General features: G+C 38.7%; 1 protein-coding gene across 1 annotated transcript in view; it reads right to left on the bottom strand.

Moving 5' to 3' along the window:
• Window positions 1-541: 541 nt before the first annotated feature.
• Window positions 542-26,409, bottom strand: part of RGS22 (regulator of G protein signaling 22) — a 63,560-nt gene continuing 37,692 nt past the window's right edge. Inside the window, exons 15-26 of the mRNA XM_050315318.1 lie at window positions 25,955-26,149; window positions 21,842-21,934; window positions 21,157-21,311; window positions 18,126-18,288; window positions 17,352-17,510; window positions 15,497-15,559; window positions 13,314-13,475; window positions 10,190-10,369; window positions 8,510-8,650; window positions 4,796-5,032; window positions 3,011-3,110; window positions 542-2,450 (exon numbers count right to left, since the gene is read on the bottom strand). Coding sequence (XP_050171275.1) covers window positions 2,326-2,450; window positions 3,011-3,110; window positions 4,796-5,032; window positions 8,510-8,650; window positions 10,190-10,369; window positions 13,314-13,475; window positions 15,497-15,559; window positions 17,352-17,510; window positions 18,126-18,288; window positions 21,157-21,311; window positions 21,842-21,934; window positions 25,955-26,149 — 1,773 coding nt within the window. The 3' untranslated portion in view covers window positions 542-2,325. The remainder of the gene's footprint in view (window positions 2,451-3,010; window positions 3,111-4,795; window positions 5,033-8,509; window positions 8,651-10,189; window positions 10,370-13,313; window positions 13,476-15,496; window positions 15,560-17,351; window positions 17,511-18,125; window positions 18,289-21,156; window positions 21,312-21,841; window positions 21,935-25,954; window positions 26,150-26,409) is intronic.

Genomic DNA, 26,409 nt, shown 5'->3' with positions numbered 1-26,409 from the left:
CACAATCAGGTTGGTATGGAACACATCAGAAGATATTTATTTTCTACCCTTGATAATTGTCCCACGGTTCTTAATAATACTCCAAGTCATCATCTTTGCTCTGGAAATGTAAGAACAAACCTTGCATGCACATTATATTTATGTCTCCTGGCCACCTCCATTGAATGTCTCTGCATTCCCTTCCTCAGAGAGATTTATTGTGCCTGAAAAGGTAACAGAATGTCATTGCTGTGTTGTAGCCAGTTGAAATAATCAGAACAGTTCTTCAATAAATGCATCAAAAAGAGAGAGATAAGGTGTGGTGGGACATGCCCTCACCAGCAGCCAGTCTCCCACGCAGCTGCTCACTCACTCATTTCCACCCTCCACCACCGCACAACAGGACAAAGGGTGAAAACAGGAAAAACAGAAAAGAGAATGCTTTTGGGTCAAGATAAAGACAAGGAGATAGATTACCAATTTTTTTACAGGCAAAACAAAAACTTAAACTGGGGAAATGAATGTACTGCCAGTTAGAATAAATCATTAATGATTCGGGGGAGGGGAAAAGAAGAAGCTAGCATTTACACACTTGGAGAAAACACTTTTTCTCCACCTTTTCCAGGTTCAAGTTCACTCCAAGCACTTCTCCTCTCCTCCTTGCTATCACCACCAGTTGCACTCAGTCCCTTCAGTGTGGCACTGTGAAGCTCCTTCTTCCTTCTCACTCTTTTCCTCTGCTGCAGCCTGGGTCCTCTATAGACTGAAGGAATGTCTGCTCCAACACAGAGTACCTCCTTCTCAACCTGCTCCCCAACCTCCTCTTCCACCTCCTCCTCTGGCCTTGGTATTCCCTCTGTTGTTTATCACTCTTTTTATTCCATCCTCTCCTCTCTAGATTTCTTTGCTCTTTCTAAAATGTGTTTCCCCAAGGTGCCACCGTCTTGCCTGAGGGAATCAGCCATATCCTATGATGGATACAATTGGAACTGGCTGTGCCAGGCACAGGGCAGCCCTGGCCTCTGCTTACAGCCCTTCTCCTGCCAGCACTTTGCCATTTATCCCCAACAGACAAGGTTACCTTCTCAGTAACAAAGTGGAGGGAAACTGCCCGTCAGGAGGAACAGTGGTCTCGTGTAGCACAGCTGAGGCAAATGCCCAAAGGGTCATGGTGGAAGAAGAGGAAACCACTCAAAGGCAGTAGGGACACTTGAGCTATTATGAGGGACTGAGCAGGGCAGGCAAATTTCCAGTGGCATTAGAGTGGGCTGCAACTGAAGCTGATGGGAGAGACCTCTCAAATCACTCAGGACCTTGAATTTCTCATTGCATTAGCCTCTTGTACCACAGCCTGATGCCTGGCAGGAATGCAGCTCTCAGGTCTGGAACAAGAGGACATCTGGGCTGGTCTGCAGCAAGGACTGCAGCTGCCTTGTGGGCCCTCTGGTCACAGGGCCCACCTGGAGGTTTCTGATCCACAGAGAGGGAGCAAAGCCCCTGTGCCAGGACTCCCTACTATGACGTGGGGTGCAGAACGGTGGTACAGAAGGCAAAGATGTACAAAATACAGTCACACCTGTGCGGATGGAATACTTTAACTGCAACTAGAGGACGTGATAAGAGGGCAGAAAGAGAACGTGAGGGAAGACCAAGGAATGCTGCAGTTTTCTCTGAAATCACATATAGAATATGCTGCCACAGGAAGATTATGTTCAGACACTTAGAAATTCAGGAGGACTAGTGAAGGCAGGACACCAACTTGCGTAAAATAGCAGTGCTTAGTACATAATTAGAGGAGAAAGGAGGAGCAGAGAAGGAAGGGAAGCAATAGTCCAAGTTCTATTAATTTTTTTCAGTCCAGGTAATTTCAGCATAGGCTTAAAAAACAAAACAAAACAAAACCTCCAGGAGATTATTCCTTCTAGGAATTCAAGCTTTGAAGCAAAATACGTTTTTTTGTCTTTATCAGATCTCTTTGCTGTCCTACTTCTTTCTCTCATTCTAATATTTAATTGGCTTTGGTAGAGATGATCGATCTATTGCTAGTTCTGTGTCAGATTCTTGCCAGTCACTCCATGGGGTCTGAGATTTCTCCAGTCATCTCATGCTCCTATTTAAAATACCTTAACTGGAAAGCTTAGACAGACTAATTTCAGATACTACCATTTTGCAACAAAATTCCAACAGGTCTACACCAGGTCTGCTAACTGTGGTTGGAATGAAAAATAATCTTGTCTTCATATTGAGGCTGTACAGCTTCACTTAAACATGATTTGGAGTGGGATAACTTGGTACTAATGAGCATCAGCACTGTCAGCAGGAAAACGGGCTTTAAGAATCCACATTTCAAAGCACACTCGTTGGCAGTCTGGTACTCACTTCCTGTGTCTTGGGAACATTTGAGTGTTTGCGCTTTGTAGAAATGGTGTCTTTCATTTCATCAGGATTCAGGGAGGACACAGACAAGGAACCTGCATATGGGAAGAAATAATTAAAATTATGTGAAACCAAAGGAGTTTAATATTACATAGTGCTATTGCTAGCCCTATTGCTAGCCCTGCAGGAATTTAATAAGCAAACAGGTCATAATATCCTTGGGGAGGACCTAAGAGGATATTCATGGCAGAAACCAGGATGAAGCAATGCCTCTTACATCCCCCCAAAACACACAGACAAACTGGTAGAAAGAAGTTTCAGTATCTGCTTGTATATAAGTTGATGAAGTACAAAAAGCCAGGGAGGTGAAATGTGTGATTGCCACGTCACTCTGCAAAATGAAGGAATGGGCGAATCCCATTCTTCAGTAAGACCTCTGCAGTAAAGGCTGTGCTGATACTCTGCAACTTTTATTGTCCCTTTCTTAGAAAACTTACCACTCACAAGTATGGTGCAGAGAGCAATTCCCCTGTGGACAGCACAAGAGAGGCAGAGGTTTAAGTACAAAACTCAAAAGAAGAGTAAGCAAAGTCCTTATACTGAGAGAATTTCACCTAAGATATAAACTTGTCCTAATAAACTACAGGTTAATAACCTGAAAGGAATGATGATGTTTCCTCCAGATCTTCTTCCCTTTTAATGAGTATTCTCTCCTGCTCCAAGGCTTCTATGTACTTGGAATAGGACCAGGAAGCCTGCAAGAACCATTAAGCACCATCAGCCTTCAGACCATGTCACTGCAGGTCCTGGTCCATATCAATAGTGAGATAAAAAAACTTCTTTATGTTAAAACCCTGTTACTGGATAATTGTAATTATTAAGAAAATTTTTTTCATTACAATATTGGAATCATGGGAAAAATAAGATTGCTGCAAATAAACAAATCTCAAACCACCATGATTTAAGCAAGTTTGACAGATGCAATGTTTACATTTATTCTCCAACCCTGGTCTAAGTCTTATTCTCTCTCCTTTCCTCTTCTCAACCTAAATACAGCAGATCTTTCCCCTCCCAAAATATCTGTCATTTGTGCTATTGAGGACTTGATTTTATCTCCCTGTCGCATCCTTTGAGTATGTCCTTTCTTAAATCACTGAAGGTCTCATTAACCTCACAGTTCTTTCTGCCTGCCTTCTCTAGAAGAGTGCTAGTACCCTAGAAGCTGATCAACTGGAGATATCCTTTCCTTTTCTGAGGATCAAATGCTGCTCTTTGCATTGCAACAACCACAGTTCAGGTTGCATGTAAATATTAGCTCATTCTCCCAGAACAGTTGGGAACTGCATTTTCATTTGGCCTGATTTTTTTTCTTACAGCATGAGAAGTTTGGGCACAATTTGCTATATCACAACTCAATAGAACTTCTAGCACCTTCCTATAGTAGCAAGGGGCTTGGAGAAGAAAAAAAACTGCCCTTTGAAAGATTATTGTTCGTTCTGTAGTTACTTGCCTCTTCTGTAGGGCTAAAGCATATGCCATGGATATACTGGCTCACTCAGCTCAATTTAAAAATAATAATTAAAAAAATAGGTATGAGCAAAAGTAAAAAGGTCCATTTAAGGGACAAGGGTATAAGTTCAACTACGCAATTTGCACTGTAGCTTCAGATTTTGGGGGTATTTCAGACTGCTCATTTCTATATTCTGCTCATCACTAACATAATGCCATGAGAAGTGTTCTGTGGAATTCAAGCAGTGGCTAAAGTGGGATTTACTCATGCATCATATGGCATAGCTGGGATTATGTGATTGCACAGATTTCCCATTATGTTATGGCAGTGCCAAGTTAGCCAGGAATGATCCCTTCATATGCTCAAGGCAGCATGTCCGTTCTTCCCATTTCTCCAGTCAAATGCCTGTTAACTTTTCACTGTAGGTTTGATGCATAGTGAGAGTTGTTATGGAAGTCCTAAGGTGGTATTTGCTGTCAGATTTTCAAGTACCTAGATTTCCTAAAGCAGTTCAGCTTCAGTTTTTGACATATGAACAGAATACAACTCTAGCCCAAACTGAATTCTTTCAGGACATGAATTTCACAAGTAATGAAAAGCTTCCTATTCCAGAACTGAACTATCTTTTCTTCATTTTATCTTTAAAAACAGATTCTTTTTTAATCCATACACTGTAAGAGCTTAACATGCTGTTAGCTACTAATAGTACTCAGTACCTAAATCTTAAAAAAAGTCAATAAAGAAGGGAAAAAAGTCACCTGTCAGGTAGGAAAACTTACAACAGAGAAGTTAACTGTAGAAGAATGAACAGTTATTGAAGAACTATGCGACAACAGTATTCAAAACTTAACTCCCCCTTCTTGTTCTCCCAAGATCATTTTATCTCTCTTGAATGATATCTATATATATATAGAAACGTGCATTATTCACCTCCCATCCAAATCCATCTAAAGATGGTGCTGATTCTCTCTTCAGGTCAATCTGATCTACCAAAACACCCTTTGGCAGTTGAGTCAAGGAACCCTTTGGCATTTGAGTCAAGGCACTCCTTGGCAGCTGAGTCAAGGCACTCTTCTGCAGTTGAGTCAAGGCACTCTTCTGCAGTTGAGTCAAGGCTCTCCCTGACAGTTGAGTCAAGTTGATGAGTTTTCTCTCCGCTTCTTTACCCTGCTAATAATAAAAACTCATAATTAGATGTGAACAATAGTTACGGTGCTAAAGTTAAAAGCAAGACCTGAGGAACCAACAATTGTCATTGGCAATGAGATAGGTTGACTTGCAGTAATGTTTTGTAATGCTCAGATTCATAATTCATCGTGTTGGGCATATTAAAAAATAGCAGAAGATACAGATACTGCTTTTTTAAAGGATTTCTTTGTTCTAGTCAATGTTTCCTGGCCTCTACACTCCTGCAGAGCATCTTCCTTTCAGATTCAATACCTGCTCCAAAATATGGCTAAGTGACAGGGCAGATCTGCAACAGAACATATTTTAAGGATAGAGAGGACATTGTGAGCCTCTAATTTGGCCTCATATATAAATGCAGAATGTAGGATTTGTGGTGATCAATTCCAACTTGGTCCAGTAACTGTGAATGAACTACAGTACACAAGTTAGGAAATTAGGCAATCTGATTTAAAACATTTACAGTGAAGAACAAGGCATCATAACCCTTGGTAAACTTCTCTGGTGACTAACTATTTGCCATTTTCATGTTGCTTTTGTGTTTTGTGAAGGCTGCACCTTTGCACATTCTGTCTGATGATCCCAAAATTCTTTATAAACATTAATCAATGTTCATATTTGACCTCACAGAGTTAACCCCACAACACCTCCAAGAGCTGAGTAATATAAGCCTCCCATGTTAAAATGAGAAAGTGAGGGGAAAAAAAAAAAAAGAGGTCAAATTGTTTCCAGAGTCACTTAGGAAGTCCCTGAAAGATCTGGAAAAGGATCAGACTATCCCATTTCCCTTCTCATAAGCTGCCTGTTCCTTCCTCATCATCCCCATTGCCCTGTGAACCCATCAGCTCTAAGAGTGACTTTTGGGTACAGAACTGGCCAGGCAGTGCGATGTTCTCCTTCTCTCCAGAAACAGGCTCAGTAACTTCTGTGGCACACTCCGCTGATGAAACAGGGATGCCAAAGCAAATACATGTAGCATGTACACTAATGCACTACAGTTTATGTCTGTTGGCTTTCTCAATGAGAATGGTGAATTAAGTGAGGTCTTTAATAACGTCTTCTCATAATAAATTAGGCAATGTTACGGCAATGTCATATCCCATGACACTACACCACTAACTAACAAATAAGCTTATTGCTAAGAAGCGTAAAGAGAGATGACAGAAACATGGAAAAGGAAAATAATGTTTATGGCTTTCTTTGCTAAGGGCATGGAAAGACTATGTACAGATTTATAGCGTAAGGTAAAACTGTTTTGTGCACTTGAAAGCAAAAAAATCCAAAATCTAGTTTGGAGGTAAAATGCAATTACGTATATAACAAATTACTAGCACTGGCATCAAGGCAGTCTGCAAAAAGTGACTAATATATATTTTAAAGTGTGTGGCATGTGCATCTAGCAGTTAACAAAGGAATAAGTCCATAGTCAGGAAGCTTTTGATAGAATTTGCCCCATAAATAACAAATAGGGACACAGAAAAAATATTGAGATAGTCAAATAATACCAAGTAATGCATAATTGTTCACTGAAAAGCTCCTTGTCTGTCCATTTTTTTGACTATACTACATAAAAGTCCAACTCATCCGTTCAGTTCTAAAACTGAGGTGAGCCCAAGTAGACTGAGCACCCCAGGGACACATTTGTGAGGAAGAAGAAAACAAATTCCTCCCCTAGGACTATGATTGTTCATTTTGACATAAACATGAAATAGCAACTGATTTGTGAAGTGGAGGGCAAATATAAATAAGAAAAGTTTTTCTAACCCTTGCCAGAGCTTTCCTCTCATTCAGTGTGAGCCTGGTGGGGCAGAGGAGCATAGACCTTATTTTCAATGCCAAGACATCATCACCTTCCACAGGCTGCTGGTGAACCTGCTATTGCTTATATTAGATGAACCTTATTGGTATCCTTCAGGGATACCGAATCATTTGAACAGTTACGCTGTCATCGAGAGGACAGAAATCGCAGACAAGAGAACAGGAAATGGTAATTTTTTTAAACAATAGCAGAAAGGGAAAGGTTTTCAAAAACATTTCAAAAATTTATCTGTTCCACCTATTCTTTCAAGAAATTTTAAAAGGTAACTGGTTTACTGATCATTTTTTGTGAGAAGAATAGTCTGCAAACTGTTTACTGAACTGCATTTCTGCCTGTCACCTTCTAAAATTTCTTACTGTTTGCCAGCCTAGAAGGGTAATTCACCTTTCCCATTTGTTCTCCATAAAAGCTAGACTTCTGCCCTCCTGGCCAAGATTTTCTCTTTACTTCCTTGATCTTAATCAGGAAACTTATAGACAGGCAACAAACAGATGGAAAAAATAAGTCTGTGAAAACACAAAAGTGCAGTACTTTGAAATATTGCATTCTTGCAGTGTAAGTATTGCCAATGGCCTTGCCAGACATATCTGTATGGAGACAATATGCTCTGGAGAAAGCAACACGAGTTCTTGGATTTTAGACTTCCCTTGACATTGGTGTGTGGCCTTGAGTAACGCTTCACTGGTCCTCAGCTTTCATGTGTCTAAAGGAGGATAACAATGTATACGTGTTCTTACAGGTGTATGTCTTTATCTGTCCAGGTACTCAAGTGGTTCTCATCATGAGTAACATCACAACACATGTGTATATGGCATTTAAAATATGTAAAGCTCTTTTAATGCTACTTATGGTAGTTTGCAAGTGCAATAATTTCTCTGCCCCTAAAAGAATGTTCTCCTCTCAAAGCTGGCCAAACAATTGTATTTCACAAAAAATAAACTGTTTCAAAGCCTATAATCAATAGAAAAAGAATTCATTATATTTTAATAAAAAAGTCCAAACAAAACAATTTTACAAACAAGCATTCCACTGTAGAGGTCACAGTTCTGGTAATGTGCTGAAACTGTCTGGAAACTCACTGTGAACAGTCTAACAATTTCACTGTCAAAGAGGAGAAATATTAAAGAAAAGGCAAAAACTATGCAAAGTAATTAGTGCATAAATAGATTTTAAAATAATGTGCAGACTTTTCAAATGGCTGTTCTGAAAAATAGATATGGGTTTGGTTTGGTTTTCTTTGGTTTGGTTTCAATAATGATCCAGAACTGTAAATTCTAGTATAGGACAATACATCATGAAAGTGCAAACAGAACAGGTCTGCAGTTACCCACTGCACACAGCCTTTTTTTCTTTTAATTCAGTCTTCTTTTTTGCTCTTCTCTTGGCACAAAAGACTACTAAAATACATTTTCCCCTCTACTTAATGAAAGGAGTATTCCATTGACTCATCTGCTTCAAGTTAAACATAAGTATATGCATCGGCAGGATTGGGAATTAATCATCCTGGGACTGGGTCACATGTGAAGTTTGAAATCTAACAAAAATATGTGGTAGCTTTGGATCAGGCTGTTTTATGCCTGATCAAATCAGGAGTTTTTATGCAGTTCATCAGCTGTCACCTGAAACCTTGTGAGCCTTACCTTTGCTGTTATCCCTTGCTTCTTTCGCATCTTTTTTTCTTTTTCTCTCTCCAAGGCGAGTAGAATTTTTTCACTATCCACATTGCTTTGCAACTTACAAAACTCTGGCCAAAATTTAAACAGAAGAGCAAAAACACTCATCTGCACAAGAAGAAAAGAAAGTCAATCTTGACCATATTAAGAAAACAATTTACTGTAAAATAAAATGTAGTTTACCATGCAAATGAAATAACTATTTCTTTTTGAACACAGCCTTGTTCCTCCCACGTACTCTGTCCTAACATTTCAGCCCAGATTTGCTCGGCACATGCTTTTCATCAGTGTGTTTATTACTGGTGAGAAATCTTCCTAAAACACAGTTAAAAGGAACTTTCTTTTTTAAATATTTCCCTAAACAATTGTTTGCATTAATGAGAACATCCATCATTTTTTACAAGTATTCTTGATAAAATATACACCAGTAGAAATTGCTTTTGCACCACTGTTCTGCTCAAATATTTCAAATATTCAGTTAATTAGGGAGAGGGCTTTTTTTTCTCTCCTTAAGAGAAAGGAAATACTTTTTTGCCTCTGGAAAGACTCTTAAACCACATTACAGATCTATGAGCAAATCTTGGATAATTTTTAAATGATATAATCTCTCATAGGGTCATTTTTGAACTAGAATAAGAAAAACAATTTTAGAAAAGCAAACAGAGGGGCTCAGTAAATTTTGTTGTTGCACGTACCAAGGCTCACATTTTTCAATTCATTTAGATGTTTAATTCTCACTGAGAAACTTGGCTTCCAAATCGCCAAGCATGCCCAGCACCTCACTGCTTCTGGCTCAGTGGATGTGAAGGTGACAAGTGAGTCACTGTCAGGTTCCAGTCACAGCTTTTTGGCCAAGTTCTTCCATTGGTTTTGTGCCACATTTCTGGAGTTCACTGGGGTTTTGCACAGGCTGAAATGAAACTTCTGTTTCCCTCAGAACCTATGTGAACCCTCTTCTCTGACAAAACATTCATCTTTTGTCATCCAAACACCTTATGGGCTCACAGTTGATGTTTAAAGGTGTTGGTGGCAATTTTACAGGAAAAGAAGAAAAACTAGCTCTCTTGGGCTTAGAAAATAAGACAGACAAGGCAGTATCAAGAGAGAAGAAAACAGTAAGTCTGAAGTAAAGGTTCACAAATTGCTGTTCACTCTGAACAGTACAAAGATCAGAGAGAAAATTGTCTACAGCCATTTAAAACACACTTCTTATAATAAAGAAGGGAAAGACATTCAGTAAGTTAGGCTGCCTCTGTGCTTTACTCACATCCTCATTTTTCATAAACCATGAAAACTACAAACTTCTTAACCACGAAATACTCCTCTCACATTAAGCAAGTGGTAAAGAACAAGCAATGAAGAACACAGACAGAATTCATTTCTACTGCCAGAATTCCTAACACAGCCCTAGATAACACCTTCCCAGGATCAACTAGCTGTCAGAGATTGTCTTTATTGAGCAGTATATATCTGAAGCCTCTCTGTCATGTCCCTCATACAGTCTTCATTGCCATATATATGATTACAGTGTTCTCCTTCAAGCCCAGGCTTATGTGTGGAGTCCAAATTGTCACATAAGCAACAAATACTGAATCAGGCATGCAAGCTCTGTCCAGACCTATTACAGAGATTCTCCCAGCTTCTTACCTGTGCCTCTCTAAAAATGTAAGGTCCTAGTTCTTTCCTGCGCTCCAAAATCTTCTTTGCTTGTTCAGGTGGGATGTCAATTTGCAAAGCTGGCGGTATGGCAGAATTAATAAAGCAGTTGATAATAGCTGTGATCTTTTTCTGGACTATGGCATCAGCACAGTGAGAATGGCACAAATCCTGAAAGATGGAAAATAGCATTTTCAGTCAGTGGAGAGGGAGACACAAGACCCTTTAGAGAAGTCCAGTGATCAAAGAATAATAGTCAAAAATATCAAAAAATATACAATAGATTCCTTCAGTACACAGGACAAAATTCTTACAGCAAATGTAAATGGTCAAAGCCATAGTTAAGACTTGAGTGGGAGTTCTGATTTGCAAACGCAGAGGTATAGCAATCATGGCTTTTAAGTGATAATCTCTACCTGCACAGTTGGATGGAACAGGATAGTTCTTAAGTGCATTACTGGCAGATAGGAGGCATTTCTGAAAAGAGAAACACACCTACAGGTGTGAAACGCACTGGTTTTCACAATAAGCCTGCTATGACTAGCATAGCCATGATAACCAAAATACAGAGAAATGCTTTAAGTGCTCCAGCAAAAGAGGGGAAATATTTAGAGGGTACAAGGAATGTTGGCACAAGGGGAACAGTTTCATCTACCAGTAAAATCTTCCATTTATTGAAATCCTCTAGTTTCACCAATCATTAGGATGTTCTAGTTTCTCAAAACCCTGGGGTTGGAAATAACTCTGTGCAGAACAGAATACAAAGCAGACCTGAACTTACTTGAGTGAGATCTCAAAGGAATACTGGGAGTTTTCTACTTTTTTTAATGTGATCCTATTGTTCTGATAGAACACCTGTTATTACTGTGTTTTGATGCTCTGACAATGCTACCATTGGACTTTGACATGAAGGAAAAATAATACAAAGAACTTCCTCCAAACACTTTGAAACATGAAGTTTCCCTCTATCCATAAACATCAAGAAATCTCTATAACACCAGGAGACTATCACTTATATCTACGAGAGACACAATGAGTGCTCTAGAGAATTTTCAGGAAGGGAGCCCTCTAAATGAAGAATCTGCATTTAGTTTTGGTATAGGAGTCTTGATATTTACTTTGCAAAGAAATTAAAAACAGGGCTTTTAACCAGAAACGTGGTATGTGAAAGAGCTGACTTGTTTTATTATGAATACTTTTCAGTTTTGAAAAGGAAAAAAAGAATGATAACAGCTACAATAAAGAAAGGAAGGCAATACAAAAACATATTCAATAGATCCTAAGTATACACTATGGCTTCCTTTGTTCATCTAGCATAGAAGAGAAGGAAGAGAGCTGTACTAAGAGGGAAGACAAACAAGTCGTATGATATGAAGAGAGATGAGACTGAGCACAGAGGAACAGATGGAAATGATCCACAGATTTATGTTTCTTCATATTTGTTTAAAAAGTAATCTTGGTTTTGGATTCTCCCAAGATGTACCACCAGCCTGATGGGTTACAGGGAGCAATGCAGTCACTGACTCCTAAAGGGAATTCTGTCTAAACTGATGGCATGATAGAGCTCAGACAATACAAGTATGCACTGTGCAAAGTGCTGCCCACGCCTTTGGCAATATTCCTCCAGTTCAGCCTGACCCACAACACTCCTACTACTCCAGCCCTTTGCTTCTATAAAGAGCATCAACTGCCAACCGTGACAAATCACATGCACGGAGAAATACGGTCAGATTGTACTTCTTCTTGATAAGAAGACAAATAAAATTAACATAAATGCAGGAGAGGGGTTGGGACAAAAAAAAACAATGACGGTTTTCTTCAGAGAACAGATCTACAGGGAAAAGAGTCTAAACTACACTGCACATTAATTTGTAGAAAGTTTCCATGTCCTCCATAATGTAGCAATGAAGAATCACAAATCTGAAAAAATTCAAATATTTTGGAAAGGATTTATTTCATGGAACACCAGGTGCCTTCATATCAGGTTCTTAATGTAAGGTACTCACTCTCTAACTGAGAGAGAAAGCAGCGCCCCCAAAGAGCATTTCAGCTAGTGATTCCTTACTTGGGGATCAGAGCCTTTGTGAGGAAGAGAGATTGACCCTTGGAAACAGAGGAGCTTCAACTTCTAAAACAGACTCCAAAATTCAAATTCATAAAATGAAAAAGTGCTAATACACCCAAATGCCAGCAAAAGATCTCTAAGTACTACTGCAGTATCAACTGTGCTTACCTCCTAACTTCTGAGCATATTAGCTAACCTCTCGCTCCCTGCCTGCCATGTGCACACAAGCTGTGCTCTGGAGCCCAGGAAAGGTTCTGCACTCTGGTAGCATTTTGCATCAGGAATATCCCAGAGGCAAAAGGAAAGAGGAACAAGTGAAAGATCTGTGGTGTCCCTGATTTCAATCCAGGGTGCTACTAGGAAGCTGCAGTGTGATTTAAAGGCTCACTCCAGAGGTTTCCCACTGTTTTTCAACCCACATAGCAGCAATTTCACAAAAGTGCATGTATTTGGGAGAGAGATAATCCCTGCTGACCTTCCCTATCACATTTCACTTTGGTCCCATCCTCAGCTGAAGTCAAATGTGACACTACAAAGGGCAAGGAGCCTGGGGTCTCCATTGCACATATAGGCTTTTTGGGTAGATACTATGTTTACATCTATAGATTTGATTGAATTTAAAAGTTAACTCTGATTTTTGAGGAATTACCAAATTCAGCAATAATCCCATTATTTAACAGTATGCAGCTATAAACACAGAATGAACATTTTAACACTTGCATATTTTCTATTGCTCAACAGATGTATACCAAACTCTGGGCATTAGCTAGTCGGTAGTGTCCCTTTAGAGACTCAGAAGAATGTAACAGTTTAAAGAAGCATAATGAAATATAGGGATAATACAATTGAGTCAAAAATAGCTACCCTTAAGAAGTGAGGGTTTCCTTCAAAAAAAAAACCACCTTGGTTTAAACCGTGAAAGAGGTTTTACTATGAACAACAGAATGAATGCCTGCAGATATTCTTGTTCAAATTCTCCTAATATGCAGGAATGGATGCATTTGTTTACAAATTGAATGCTATTCCCCTTGCTCCCTTCTACCACCATACCTTATACTTTTGCACTTCTTGCCAAAAGAGCACTCCATTCCCCAGCAGGTCTCCTTGCAGTGACACAAAGCGTTGAAAAAGACTTGCTGTCACCGGATCCAGCAGTGCTTTGCGGAAAGCAATTATTTCATTAGATGAAGAAACACACTTATTGTCCATATGCTGTCAAAAAAAAGAAATAAATGCACCAAATAAACTTTGTTTCAAAAAGCAATAACAAAGGCATTAGTTAGCGTAAACTGTCTGATTCTTATCTTTCCACTGACCCTAACTTTCAGTAGTTTATGACTTTATGACATGGATACAATAAAATGTGGCAAGGTTTCATTTCTTTCTTTCCTTCTTTTTTCTTTTTTCTTTTTTTTTTTCAGTTTGGTTTAGGGAACATTTTTTGGAAGACATGATGGGAGAGGAAATGACTGACAATGATTTAGACCATATGACTACATACTATAAAATATGGAAACAGCTATTGTTATTGATTATGGCAACAGGCTACTTTTCTAGAGAACAGTTTGAGTTTTGTGCAAACAAACAACAAAGAAAAAGGAACAGACAAACCACATAGCTTAAAGTTGTAAAATGCTTCTGACAGGGATCTCACCAACAAAATGAGCTTTGAAATGTGTTGCCATGATCACCAGCAGAAGCCAGAGAGTTTGCTCTCTGTGGAATAAAGCTACCAATAGTAAAACAGAATTTAGAGTCATCAAGACATTTTGGAAACCCTCATGCTGCCAAGCACAAAACAGTAGGCAGCCAGGAAAGGGTGGAGAAAGAAAGATGGCTTATGCAGAGACAGTTTGTTTGAAATGAAGTTCATGCTGGCCTGTCTTCCTGAACAAACAGTTCTTGTACTGTCACTGAGGAGCAAGCCAAACAAACCCCTTTTGTTATCAGATGGATGAATGAAAACCATCTTTTAACAGTGGTTTAAACCTCTTGAAGTCCTGGAGGGATGGAGTACTGTTCAATGGTCAGCATGGGACAGAAACATTTTTGATTGTTGCCAACAGTCCTGGATATCTAATCTGATCCTAAGCTGAAAGGGTTTCTGCAGCTTCTCTTAAAAACAGGGGTTATGCTTAGTGTCCTGCTGCAGAGCCTGCCAGGGCTGAGAGCCTACCCTTGTGAGAGGGAGGGTGATGGCTGTCCAGAGGGTCCTTTGGTTAAAATAAAGTCAGCTCAACTTAGGCAGTAGGGTGGGATCTTCTCAGCCCTGGTCCGATTCTCCAAACATGTTCTATCCCCTGTGACTAGGATTTAGGCAACTTTTGGGGAAAATTATTTCTGGGTCATAGTCATGAAGGGAAGAACAAAACACTGCTCCCATCCCTATACCAATATACAAACTGCTTATTTTATGGGTCAACAACCTTGAAGCAGAACAGGGAAAATAACCATCTTCCTGACAAACAGACAAAGGGAAAACTCAGTTAACAGAACCCACATGCAGTTTGGATCCCTTTTGTGCTGATGGTTTGCATGGATAATTGGTGACCGGGTCTCCAGTTTGATTTCAACAGACAATAAAAGTTCAACTGAACAAATGTACACAACTTGTATGCTGGCAATCACAAAAAGTTCACTGCTCTTCAAGAGGAAAAAACTGGCAAACATCTGATGAAATGTATTATTACAAAGGTTTAAGAAGTTTAAATTTGATATTATCTCAGTGCTGTGAGATTAAAATACAATTCTAAATGAAACGGATACTGTGAGATATGATTAAACCTGCCCACTCCACTGCATACTTCACATTCCCTTTTGTGTCTGCACGTAATCCACTTGCAATAATAAATAAACTACCAGATGCTGGAATGAACAGCTTGTCCCAATAAGTCCACTGCATGCAAAATACAGATAAATGTGAATTAAAGGTACAATATCAGTTTGAGGGGGGTTAAGAGTGTTCCAAAGCCCAGGACAAGAGTCATGTTTTTATCAAGCATGACCTCCCTAGCCAGGAAGGGAGTGAAATTTACCATGAACATCAGCAGGGAGCTAAATTCAGGAGTAATATGAGTAATCAGTCCACTCTAGCCAATACAATCATGGCTGCTTTTGACAGCATTACATTTGGGCCTCACACTGTCAACAGGGAAATTGTGAAGAATGTGCAAGGTCCAAAGGAAAAAGACAGCAAAACTGCAGACACAAGAGACACGGTACATTTCACTTGCCTTCCATATCCTGGTCGTCTTCTGCTGGTCTTTGTGTAAAAGATCTTCAGTTATGTCCCTTATCTACAGTTGAAAAGTAGATTAGAATTGTATTTTTTAACTCTTCTTGTTTCTTGTTCAGCCCTCTAATGATAGAGACCACAGTGCTAGAATAATTTATATGTCTTTGTTTGGATTTTATGTCTGAAACTAGTTGTGGACCCACACTGAATGCCAGCCCTTCTTCAGCTATAAATGAGCACCTGCTCATTAAGACTGGAAAGTTAGAGAAGACAAGAAGCAATAGCAGTCAAATTATGCACTTCCACTGGTTTACTTTACCCATGAGGGATCACTTATGTTAGTAACAAATTATAGTGGTTTTTTTTTTTTTCCCCAGTATGAAATGTTTTTAGTTCCTTTGGACAGCTGTATCAGTAATACAGACTTGATCCTGCAACTTCTTTGTAGCAAAAATACACCTCAAATCAAGGGCAGGTTTTCTGAATAAGGACTACATAGCATGCCCACAATATTTGGTCACTGTGAAATATGAAGCCAAGTGGAGAATGTCATCTGGTTTCATTTCTTCTAAAATACTCTCTTCAAAGGACCTTTTCATCCTCTGAATTTGCAATAAGAAAGAGAAAAGAGCAGTCAAACATAAATGGAGTTAGGGAAAGACTAAAAGCTCATTAGAAGCATGTATTTCCTGTAAACTGTTTATTTGAGTTGAATACAACATTTTCTAAGCTACTTGGGCTAATCTGCCTGCCAGCACAGTGCAGCAGGTGCAAGAAGAGGCCTGAGTTAGCTTCCAGATCTGGAAGCAGCTTAGCCTTATTGCATGGTCTTGTACCAGGACTTGTAAAGGAGGCAGAGTTCAGCTAAAAAGGGCAGAGGGTTAGAAAATTTTAATTTAATTACATAATCATTATTAAAATTGCAATTTGTCTTATCAGAACCTATACTTTTCACATTCCTTAGTCTTCTGAACCAATGGAAAAGATCCAGTTCATAGCACTTCTGACAACCTTCTTGATGTTATAAAGATGATAGAAAGTAAATTTTATTAATCAATACAGTTGCATATACGTCTGCTTGGTGGAACCGTGACGTTTCCTTCTGCCATGACATTCACACGTCAGAGCTGTTGCAGAAGTGCAAAAAACTGAGTCTCTTTGCATCTGTCAGCAGTGGGATGATCTCCTCACACAGATCACAGCCACAGAGGCATTCATAAAGGGCAGATTTTCAGACTTTCTAATGAGCCAGCAGGAGTGAAAGGCTCCTCACTCCCAGTTTTCTGGCAACTTTCTGAAGTAACCAATTGGAACAAGGCTTATAGCAGTTAACCTCCCCACTAAGCAGAATGTCACAAGTCCTGAAGTAATTTCTACAGGCATTGCAGCTCCAGATGGGAGAATGTGGACAGCGTAAGAGACAGAAAGAATTACAGCACGGGAAGCCCACTCATTTGCTTGTGTTCTGGTGCCCTTGGGCAAATCCTTTGCATAAAGCAGCATTTCTTCAGTGTGCAACTGTATGGCTAGGGCAAAATGGCATATGGAGAGTGTAGCACTGTAGCAAAGATTAGTTGACTCTCCTGGCAGGCTGCCTGGCAGCAGAGCTAATACCAGCTCCTTCAGATTTAGGATCTAACAATAATACTGTCAGCTAAACTAAACCTTCAGAGGAACTGCCTTCCCACTTATCAAGGTAAATGTTTCAACCTGTACATGCTACAGTGCCTCTTTCAATGTAGACTGAAAGAGAGCTGTGGGCTGCTTTTCCTCTGAACCTTTTTATCCCAATGGTAAATTATGAGCCAAACAAAAAACAATGCCTGGATGTGTTGCTGTTGCTAAAAAATTACCTTTGCTTGTCCCTCCACCCCACGGTGTTCATCTGCCAGGAACAATGGCAGCCATTGTTTTTCTAATCTCTTCTGGACGCATTTCTGAACTTCTAGCAGAACCGCTGCCGAAAGCTGATCATGAAGGATTTGTCTCCTTCCTCCACCTGAATGCGTTAGCTAAGCAATCCAAACACAATAACACATGACATAAACTTTTGTGTATACCAAAAGTCCTTTATCTCTCTACATCCTTGATTTAGCAAAGCATGAGCTTAATTGTAAGCAAAGCATTTAATGCATGCTTACCCAAGGCTCACATGTACTTTTCATAAAAGGGAACAGATTACATTTGTCCCTACCTATAATAAGATACAGACTCTGGGAAATAATACCCCAGCTTGACCAAGTAAATTGTCTAAGTATCAAGATATATCAGAGTACCACAGCTCAGACTTACTGTCTGTGGCTTTACTGACATACTAAATAGAAAGTTGGAACAAGTCACTGTGCCTGAAAGCCATTTTTACACTTTTTCTGAGCTGTGTTGTGCATGCTCTGGCTGTGGACTCAGATCAGGGTTTAAGAGAGATGTTCTATAAAGGGCAGGGAGGAAGAACCCGAACAGGAAGGAAGGGACCCCCAGAATCAGAGCAGAACTAGATTTCTGGCCAAAAATATAGGTTAGATTTGAGGACATAGCTTGGGGAAAAGCTGGAGGAAACCCACTTGTGGACTTTTATCTCAGTGACATTCAGTGTGATTGTTCTTTATGAATGGTTTTGTAACTGGTACCTTTTCTTGTTGCTCTCTGGTAGCTGGGCTGTTGGGTCCAAAGAAGTACTCATCATTTAAGTACTTGTTTCCAATGTCCTTAGACATTTCATTGCTTTTTTCTTTATCCTTGTGGAGCATCTTTCTGAACTCTTCAATATCAAGCCAACACATGAGATCCATGCTACAAACAAATTTAAACAGAATGTTATTTCAATATTGAGTGAATGTCATCAACAGTCTAGGGAGTTATTTGTTTAACCACAAGCCACCAAAGTAATCAAGACCTAAATACCAAGTCAGATGGGGCTAAAATTTTATGTCATTTTTTTCTTTGCTTGTACCATCTGGTGAGACCATGGCACTGGCTGAACAGGCAGATCAAACACACATCTTAGGGATCTCATTTAGGGTCGCTTTTAGGGTATCCCAAAAGGCGTACCCTCCTCAATATGCCACTGCTAAATCCAGCAGGAACTGTGAACCAGAGCTATAATATAGGGCTCACAGAGAGAATGAAAAATTAAACAGATGAGAATCTGAATCACTACTGAGGCTGTCAGCCACTGAGAGACAAGTTGACGCTTCCTGTTCTGCCCCCTTGTCATATTGCCTGAGAAAGGAGCAGGGATGACACCTGAGAACATCAGCCCCAAAAATTACCGCCTTCCTGCCCTGTGGGAAATGCTAGAATTTAAGTCAGTCTGCAGTCAAACAGACAAAATCAATTCATAGTAAAATTTGCTTCTAGAGTTTTTTGTGCGATGCTTTTTCATAAATTACCGAATCTACTACTTATTTCATTATTCATAGTCAGTGACAATCTCTATCTGCAATTCTCAATCTATATATTTTTCATAACATTTGAGTGTACACTACAAATTTAAGTTTGTTTTCATAGAATGGTTTTGTTCTTTAAATCAGAGGACAGAATAAGTGATATACCTACAATTTCAGTTTAATTTATATAAGTGTTTTCTGATGGTATCTTACTAGCTGAAGTTTTGTGAGCATTTTAATTAGGACATTCACTGTATTTGAAGCAGGAAAGATGAAACATTAAATTCAGACAAATCTGTTTTCACTTTTCCATTCAGTTAATAACTGTTTTTTTCAAAGTATTAATCTATGAGTAAAACTTTCAAAAGCATTTCACTGATTTAAGAACAGATATTCTCCTCTCAGAAGTCTTTTGAGACCCTTACAGACCTAAGTTCTACTGAGACTGAAATTCCTTCATTTGCTAGTTCATCACAACATGAATAAGTTCACTCAAATGCAAGTGCTCCAAGTTACTGTGGTTAATGGAGTAACTCCTTGGCATCTACCTATGACAACTGATCAAATATGTGCATTTTATTTAAAAAGTAAAATATATCATTTTAAAGTGTGTTAGTTAAATCATTTACAGTGGTGGCTTATCCTGGCTTACTGCACTTTTCCCTTTCACCAGATCAGGAGCACATGCATAATCAATTAGTCTGGCGAGACTAACAAGTGGTAACCCACTAACTCAGAGTAACACAAACTGTCCTGTAATTGTGTGAACACATTCTTTCTATTTAATGAAATATTACTTAATGGAACTTTTTTTAGTTCCTTACCAGAATTCGTGTACAGGTACTTAGAAGCCTGTCCTTCCTGAAACTTGGATCACTTATAGTTGGAAAAATCGGAACCATAAATTTTGATCAAAAGGCAAATGACACATTTGTTGGGTTTTTTCTGAAAATTTCCAGACTGCATTAGTTCTAGGATCCCTTCAGCTTATAGTACCATTAAGCATCTTTATTGTGGTGTGCCTGCTGGACTATAGAGTTACTACACCTGGATCCAGCTCTAAAACACTTTTGTGAGACTTTTTCAAATGTTTTTCTTCATTATGAATTTTTACAAAAGAAAATTTCTTCATAAATTAAGTATTTCTCTGCCTGGATCTACCACTTAAGATGGGACTTGTCTGTGATTAACAGAGAGGCAGGAAATCCCAGAGACAATTCAGTGTCCCTGTCCAGGACTTCATCCTAGCCAGTGACCTGTTAGCTGGTGATTCCTACCGTTTCCCAAGTTAGAGAGGATCTCAAGACCAGTGGTCTCCACAGTGGGGTGTGTGCACCCTAGGGGGTGTTCAAGACCATTTGTTAAGGGGCAGGAAGAAAATATTATAACTTCAGTAGCACATGTGTACACTGTATAAAAAATTAAATATACATATATTGAGGGTCCTCTTGTAGTCAGTGAGAAGAAATAGACATCTTAGGAATGATCCATCCAAACTGGTTTTTAGATGTTACCTTCAGAATTAGAAGAAATGTGTTCAGAAGTTTGTATTTCTCTCTCTGACTACAAAGGGAACCTTCTGATGATAAGCAGAAGTGATGACACTTGAGTCTTGGCCAGAGGAGTTCTGTGCCAGATACCCATCTCTGGATACTTTTGAAAAAGCTGACCAGTATCCAGTCTAAAATTATAGCCATGCTTGACTAGAAGCACAAGGCAATATGCAAAGCATCAGCTCATGGAACCTAGGTTAAAGGACTGAAGTGATAATTTAAGGACAAAAAAAGAAAAAACAAAAAAAAATGGGCTCACTTTTTCAAAAAGCCTGCCTAAACTGTATCTGCTACAGGCAGTACTTAAATCTGTTCAGCAAACACAAAACTGTGGTTGCTCTCTCACTGTGAGAATAACGTGTCTGTCTTCTACTATTTGTACATTTTTATAAAACCCAGCTTTAATTTTTAAAATGTAATAAATCGAATCTGCACTAAAGACTATAAATTCTTACTCATTAAAGGCTAATTGCTCTACTCAGGTGTTTGCCACTAATCAAAGCAGAAACCGAAAGCAGAAGTGTAATACAAAAATGTTAAGACAATTCAGTTGTCTGAAGGATATGCATGTGTACTTCCTAAATACACAAACGCATTTTTAAAAAAGACTAAAATCTGTGAACCTTTAGATAGCCAAGATCCCCAGCAAAGATTTCTTCTGAACTTAGAAATGGTAAAATAAAAATAATAATAATAATAATAATAATGAAGGAACATACCCAGCAGAATGCTCATTAAGGAAAGCCCGGAACTGTTTTAACTTCTCTTTGTCGTGGATCAGGTCAGACAGACTAGGACCTGCCAATCCTTTGGGAACTTGATACAAGTACTGATCATCAGGGAAGGATGGCAGACCAGAGTCGGCAACAGTACTCTGAGGGAAGAAATTATTCTGCCTGCATAACTGCTTTTTTCATCTCTATATTCTGCTCAGTCTAATAATCCTTGCACTAGATAACCTGTCTCTGTAAAACAGCTTTTTGATTGTTGAGGAAATAAGTTGACTTAAGGCTCCAGCTCTTATTCAGCTTTACTTTTATGTTTGCTTTAAACATACCAGTGTGTGCAGGTTCCATAATCAAATAAACCAATATATACCTGTAATTTACTTGAAATTGAGGTATTTACTCAAGATTAAGGGTCCAAAAAATATTCCACAGACTTCAGTGGAAACTGTCTCATTGACTCCAATCATACAGTGGTCTGATGTTGATATAACTGGCAGAAGACCCATATATCTAATTAACACAGTGGCTGTCTATCAGTCCCCAAAACGAATGGTAGAAATCAGACTATTTGCTTCTCCAAACTAGCATGTGGTCAGGTTTTCATTGCTAATACACAAAGTGTTAACCCTCTCTGATAGAAAAAGGGGTTGTTTTTGTCAGTAGGTACTTGCCTTACCTCATCCTTCTTGGAACCACTCACTTCATGCAAAGCCTGGAGCTTTGTAAAGCACACAGAGTCCAGCTGTCGAGTTTCTCCCACCAACTCCACCTAATAAAAATAATATCTTATATCATCCCTACAGTACATGTTATAGAAAGATGGAGAACTGCATGGGCACTTTGCCAGTGACAGTGGATAGAAAAGAATACATTTGCCAATACACTAGAAGTCACATTTTTCTGACAAACAATTCTATTAAAAGCTCTGATAGAACAAAATTTTCCTATCTTTGTAGGATCAGATGTAGATTTCTGCAGAACACCACTAAATAACATAACTATATCTTTAAGAAAATAACTTTGCATTAAAAAATGGCTAAATTATATTGTCTATATAATACACTCTGTATATTGTATTTATATGTATTATATTGTGTATATTGTGTCAGACTTACCTGATTGTCTATACCAGCAAATCATATGTCAAAGTGCCACTGAGAAAGCAGGAAAACAGTTCTTAAAACTATGACTCTCAATGTAAAATGTCAAAGAGACAGAGTGCCACAGATTTCCAGAAAAAGAAATTTAGGATGAGAAAGATGCTATAATACCTAAACAGTGAAGGTGAAAGCTTTCAGACTTTCAGTCTTGTCCCCTTCCTTAGTTTTATACCAGGTAATGCCTTTAGTAATAAATTGTGCATGATTTCAACTCATGAAGTATTGGCATTATTTAACTTAATTACAAGTCTTATGTATATAACTACAGCAGTTCTCCACGTTATGTGCAATCAGTAACTGCACAAGGGATAGTTTGGTGACATCTCAGCTGACCAGAAACCATTCAAATTCAGATTTTAGGATATTTAGTAAAATTGAGCCAATGCCTTACACTGATTAGCATACCCCTTATAAAGATTAGAAAGCTGTGGTTGTCTTATTTAAGAGTTTATGTGCAAGAGAGAGAAGAGAGTGTTTAGATTATATTCATTACATTTTCGTCTAAATGTGAATATCACACTAATCACTGTGTTATCTAAATGTTTTCAGGCTCACTGTAATTCTGTTCCACTGCTTATAAAGTGCTCTGGGGTATTTGTTCCCTTAAAAGAAAACAAAGTTTAAAAGTAAATAGTTAAAATAATTCAGAACATTTAAAGAAAAAATGTAGATACGTATACTGACCATGTCCCAAATAAGCAATTTTGGACTCACCTAATTCTTGATAAAATATCTTGTTTCATTATGGGCCAAATATATCCTGCTATAGGGTAGAACAAAGGGGAAGAGTAGAGCCAGGGACTGAACAAAATACAAAGCAGACCTTGTCTAGGAAGGAGTGTGCCTAAGTATCAGCCTGCGCCTAGTACAAAGAGACTCTAGTGCCTCCTAGAACAGGTTGTTTTATGTCTGTGTATTATAACTCTTCACAAACACATGTATTGTGCAGTCAAAAGTACTTAGTTCTGGTTTTTTGTGCTCTGATTAAGATGTTTGTGTTATTAGAGCACTGAGAAGTCTGCACGTAACTACATTTGTAAAGCAACGCATCCTCTAAACTGAAAGGACAACAGATTATCCCTCGGTTAACTCTAGGATACATAAACTGGCACATATATTAACTTTAAAGGAAAAGTATATATTTTCAATTCTTACTTTGGAAGAATGCTTCCATCTCCAGAAGCAGTGACAACTCTGTATTCAGAGAGAGCTCAAAAGCAGACTTCTTTTCATACAAAAATTACGTATAAAAATACTCGACTGAGCTGATGATTTGGCTTGGTGAGAACCAGCAGCAGATACTAGACAACTAGTACTCATAACACACAGAAAATACATAGTTAGAAAAGACTAAAACTAGTCTGATAGAAAGTAAATAAAATTTCGGATTCACAGAAGTATCAATCAATTACACAGTGCTCCACAAGTCATAAAGAATTATAGCTGAAATAGCTTAGGAAAAAAAATTATCTGAAAGGTTAAAAAATATGCTGAAAAGTGAAGAAAATATTTTGCAGATGTGGATTAGTATATTTCATCTTAAGAAGTTTTATCAGTGTTCAAACTCTCAAAGTTTCTAAGGAAATTATGTTATCATAGTATGAGAGGTAAAGTCCTCTTGTGAATTAATTAGAAGGTAGAAAATCAAAACCAAAGAAATAAATAACTTTCATTATAGGGTGGGGTTCTTACTGGAGTCTCACTGGGATCTTCACCGAGGTTGTTCTTTTAAACATTCAGAAACTATCTGGAAAAGGAGGTGAGTGAGGAGACAACAAAGTTTGCAAAATGATTCCACAGAGCAAAAAAATTAAATTGACTGTGAAAAGCTGCAGGATTTCAGGACACTTTAGCATCTGCATGATAAAAGGGCAGCTGAATTCAATGATAATAAACATTAAGTCATTCCAATGAGCTCCAAATGAGGGCTTTCCATTAGTTGTTATTACTTGGGAAGGAGATTTGGAAACACCACAGATGACTATTAGCTTGCATTTTGCACATCCACTCAAAGTTCACCAGGAGTCAAAAGGCAATTAGAATGATAGGAACAATTGGGAATGGAACAAAGAGCAAAACAGAAAACATGATTCTGCCACTGGATAATCCTTAGTGCATCCAGACCTTGAGTACTGCTTGTATCACATCAAAAGAATGTAAAATAGCACATAGAGATGGGGCTATAAGTGTAACAAAGGTATGGAACTTCCGTAAGAGAAGAAGTTTAACAGTCTTGAGTTTCAAGGAGGTATAACTGAAGTGGGATACAACAGAAACTTGTAAAAGCATAACAACATTGTGAATATGAGAAGACAACAACTGTTCACTCGTTCGTCATGACATATAAAACTAGGGCACCAGGGGAAATTACCAGGGAGGGGTTTGCAAACAAATCAAGATAAGTACTTTTTTCTCCTATTGAGTGACTAAACCATGGAACCCACTTCTACACTGAGGCTGAAAATATATCACTCAAGACACATTTACATAAACCCATGTGGAAAAAAGTCCCTCATTAAAGATTATTAGACACAAAAATGTGGATAACATCTTTGCTCCATGAACTTCCTTGCTTGCAAAGTGATGAAGCTGGCATACTGCTGTGTGGGGGTTTTTTCTCTTCTAATAATCCATTCTTAAATGTTTAATACTGGCCACCACCTACTAGAAGATCATTCTCAACTTTGATTTTAGGTATCTGTTCACCTAGTTGTTCATACATGCATGCATGATATAGTATCAAAATTAGGATTTCAAAATGTTTTGCAGAAGGCAATGCAAGCATGTTCTCATTACAAGTTGACAGAAGTACCAGAAATAAATGATGATATTTCCTGTAAACTGGAGATGCTACATTTAAGGTCATAGTGGAGAAAAACTAACAAGAACTAACATCCTGCCCTCCAATTCCTTATTCCTCATTATAAGTCTCTCCTTCCACATACAACAGAGATGTTAAAGACTTGAAATTAGAACCACAGAATCACAGAATATCCTGAGGTGGAAGGGACTCAAAAGTATCATCGAAGCCCAACTCGTGGTCCTGCACAGGACCTCCCCAACGATCACACCACGTTCCTTAGAGTGTTGTCCAAATGCCTCTTGCACTCTGGAAGGCTTGGGAGCACGACCACTTCCCTGATGAGCCTGTTCCAGTGCCCAACGACCTTCTGGGTGAAGAACCTTCTCCTAATATCCAACCTAAATCTCCCCTGACACCCTTCCATGCCATTCCCTCAGATCCTGTCACTGGTCACCAGAAAGATGAGATGAGAACCTGACCCTCCACCTCCCCTTGTGAGGAATCTGTGGACCACGATGAGGTCTCCCCTCAGTCTGTTCTCCAGGCTGAACAAGTGACTTCAGCTACTCCTCATAAGGTTTCCCCTCTAGGCCGTTCACCATTTTCTTAGTCCTCCTTTGAGTACTTTCTAATAGCTTTGCATCTTTCCTATATTGTGGCACCCAAAAGAAGTTTGACATATCAACATAGAAAGGAGTGGGTAAGCAAAACATCTTGTAATACTTCTCCCTTCCTGACTATAAATATAACAGGATTGCATATAAAGGATCTCGTGATTTTCTTTCCTGACATAAGACTTTTTCATGGTGTCATCCTGATCTGTTACCTTTCCATAAGTATATTTGTCTGCTTCCACCATCTTCATCCATGGTTCTAGGAGAATAGTGAGAATATATTCTTCTGCTGGGTCAAAAAGGTCCTCAAAAGCCGGGTCCATTTTCTGATAAATCGTGTTTCTCTTATTCTGATGAAGTCCAATGTCCATACTGGCAGATGGGGCAATGTAAGTTGCATAAAGGAACTGCAATAAAAGAGAAGAAAACTGTTTCTTAGTCATCATCCATTTCAATGGTCACAGACTGCTGAAGGAGAAATTAATGCATGTTTGCCCCCCACTGCCCTGAACGTATATCTAATTACACTTATTTTTTACCAGTATTACTGGTAAAACTACCTTATTTTTTACCAGTAAAACTTATTTTTTACCAGTATTACTACTTTGTCCAAAATTCAGTTATTGCTATAACGGATCACCCTGCCATTTTTACTTCTGCTTGTTAA

This window comes from Myiozetetes cayanensis, unplaced genomic scaffold, assembly GCF_022539395.1.
Source record: "Myiozetetes cayanensis isolate MyiCay16 unplaced genomic scaffold, myiCay2020 scf1, whole genome shotgun sequence".
Classification (NCBI taxonomy): Eukaryota; Metazoa; Chordata; class Aves; order Passeriformes; family Tyrannidae; genus Myiozetetes; species Myiozetetes cayanensis.
The sequence above is the reverse complement of the archived record's forward strand: the minus strand, read 5'-3'. Positions and strand labels throughout refer to the sequence as shown.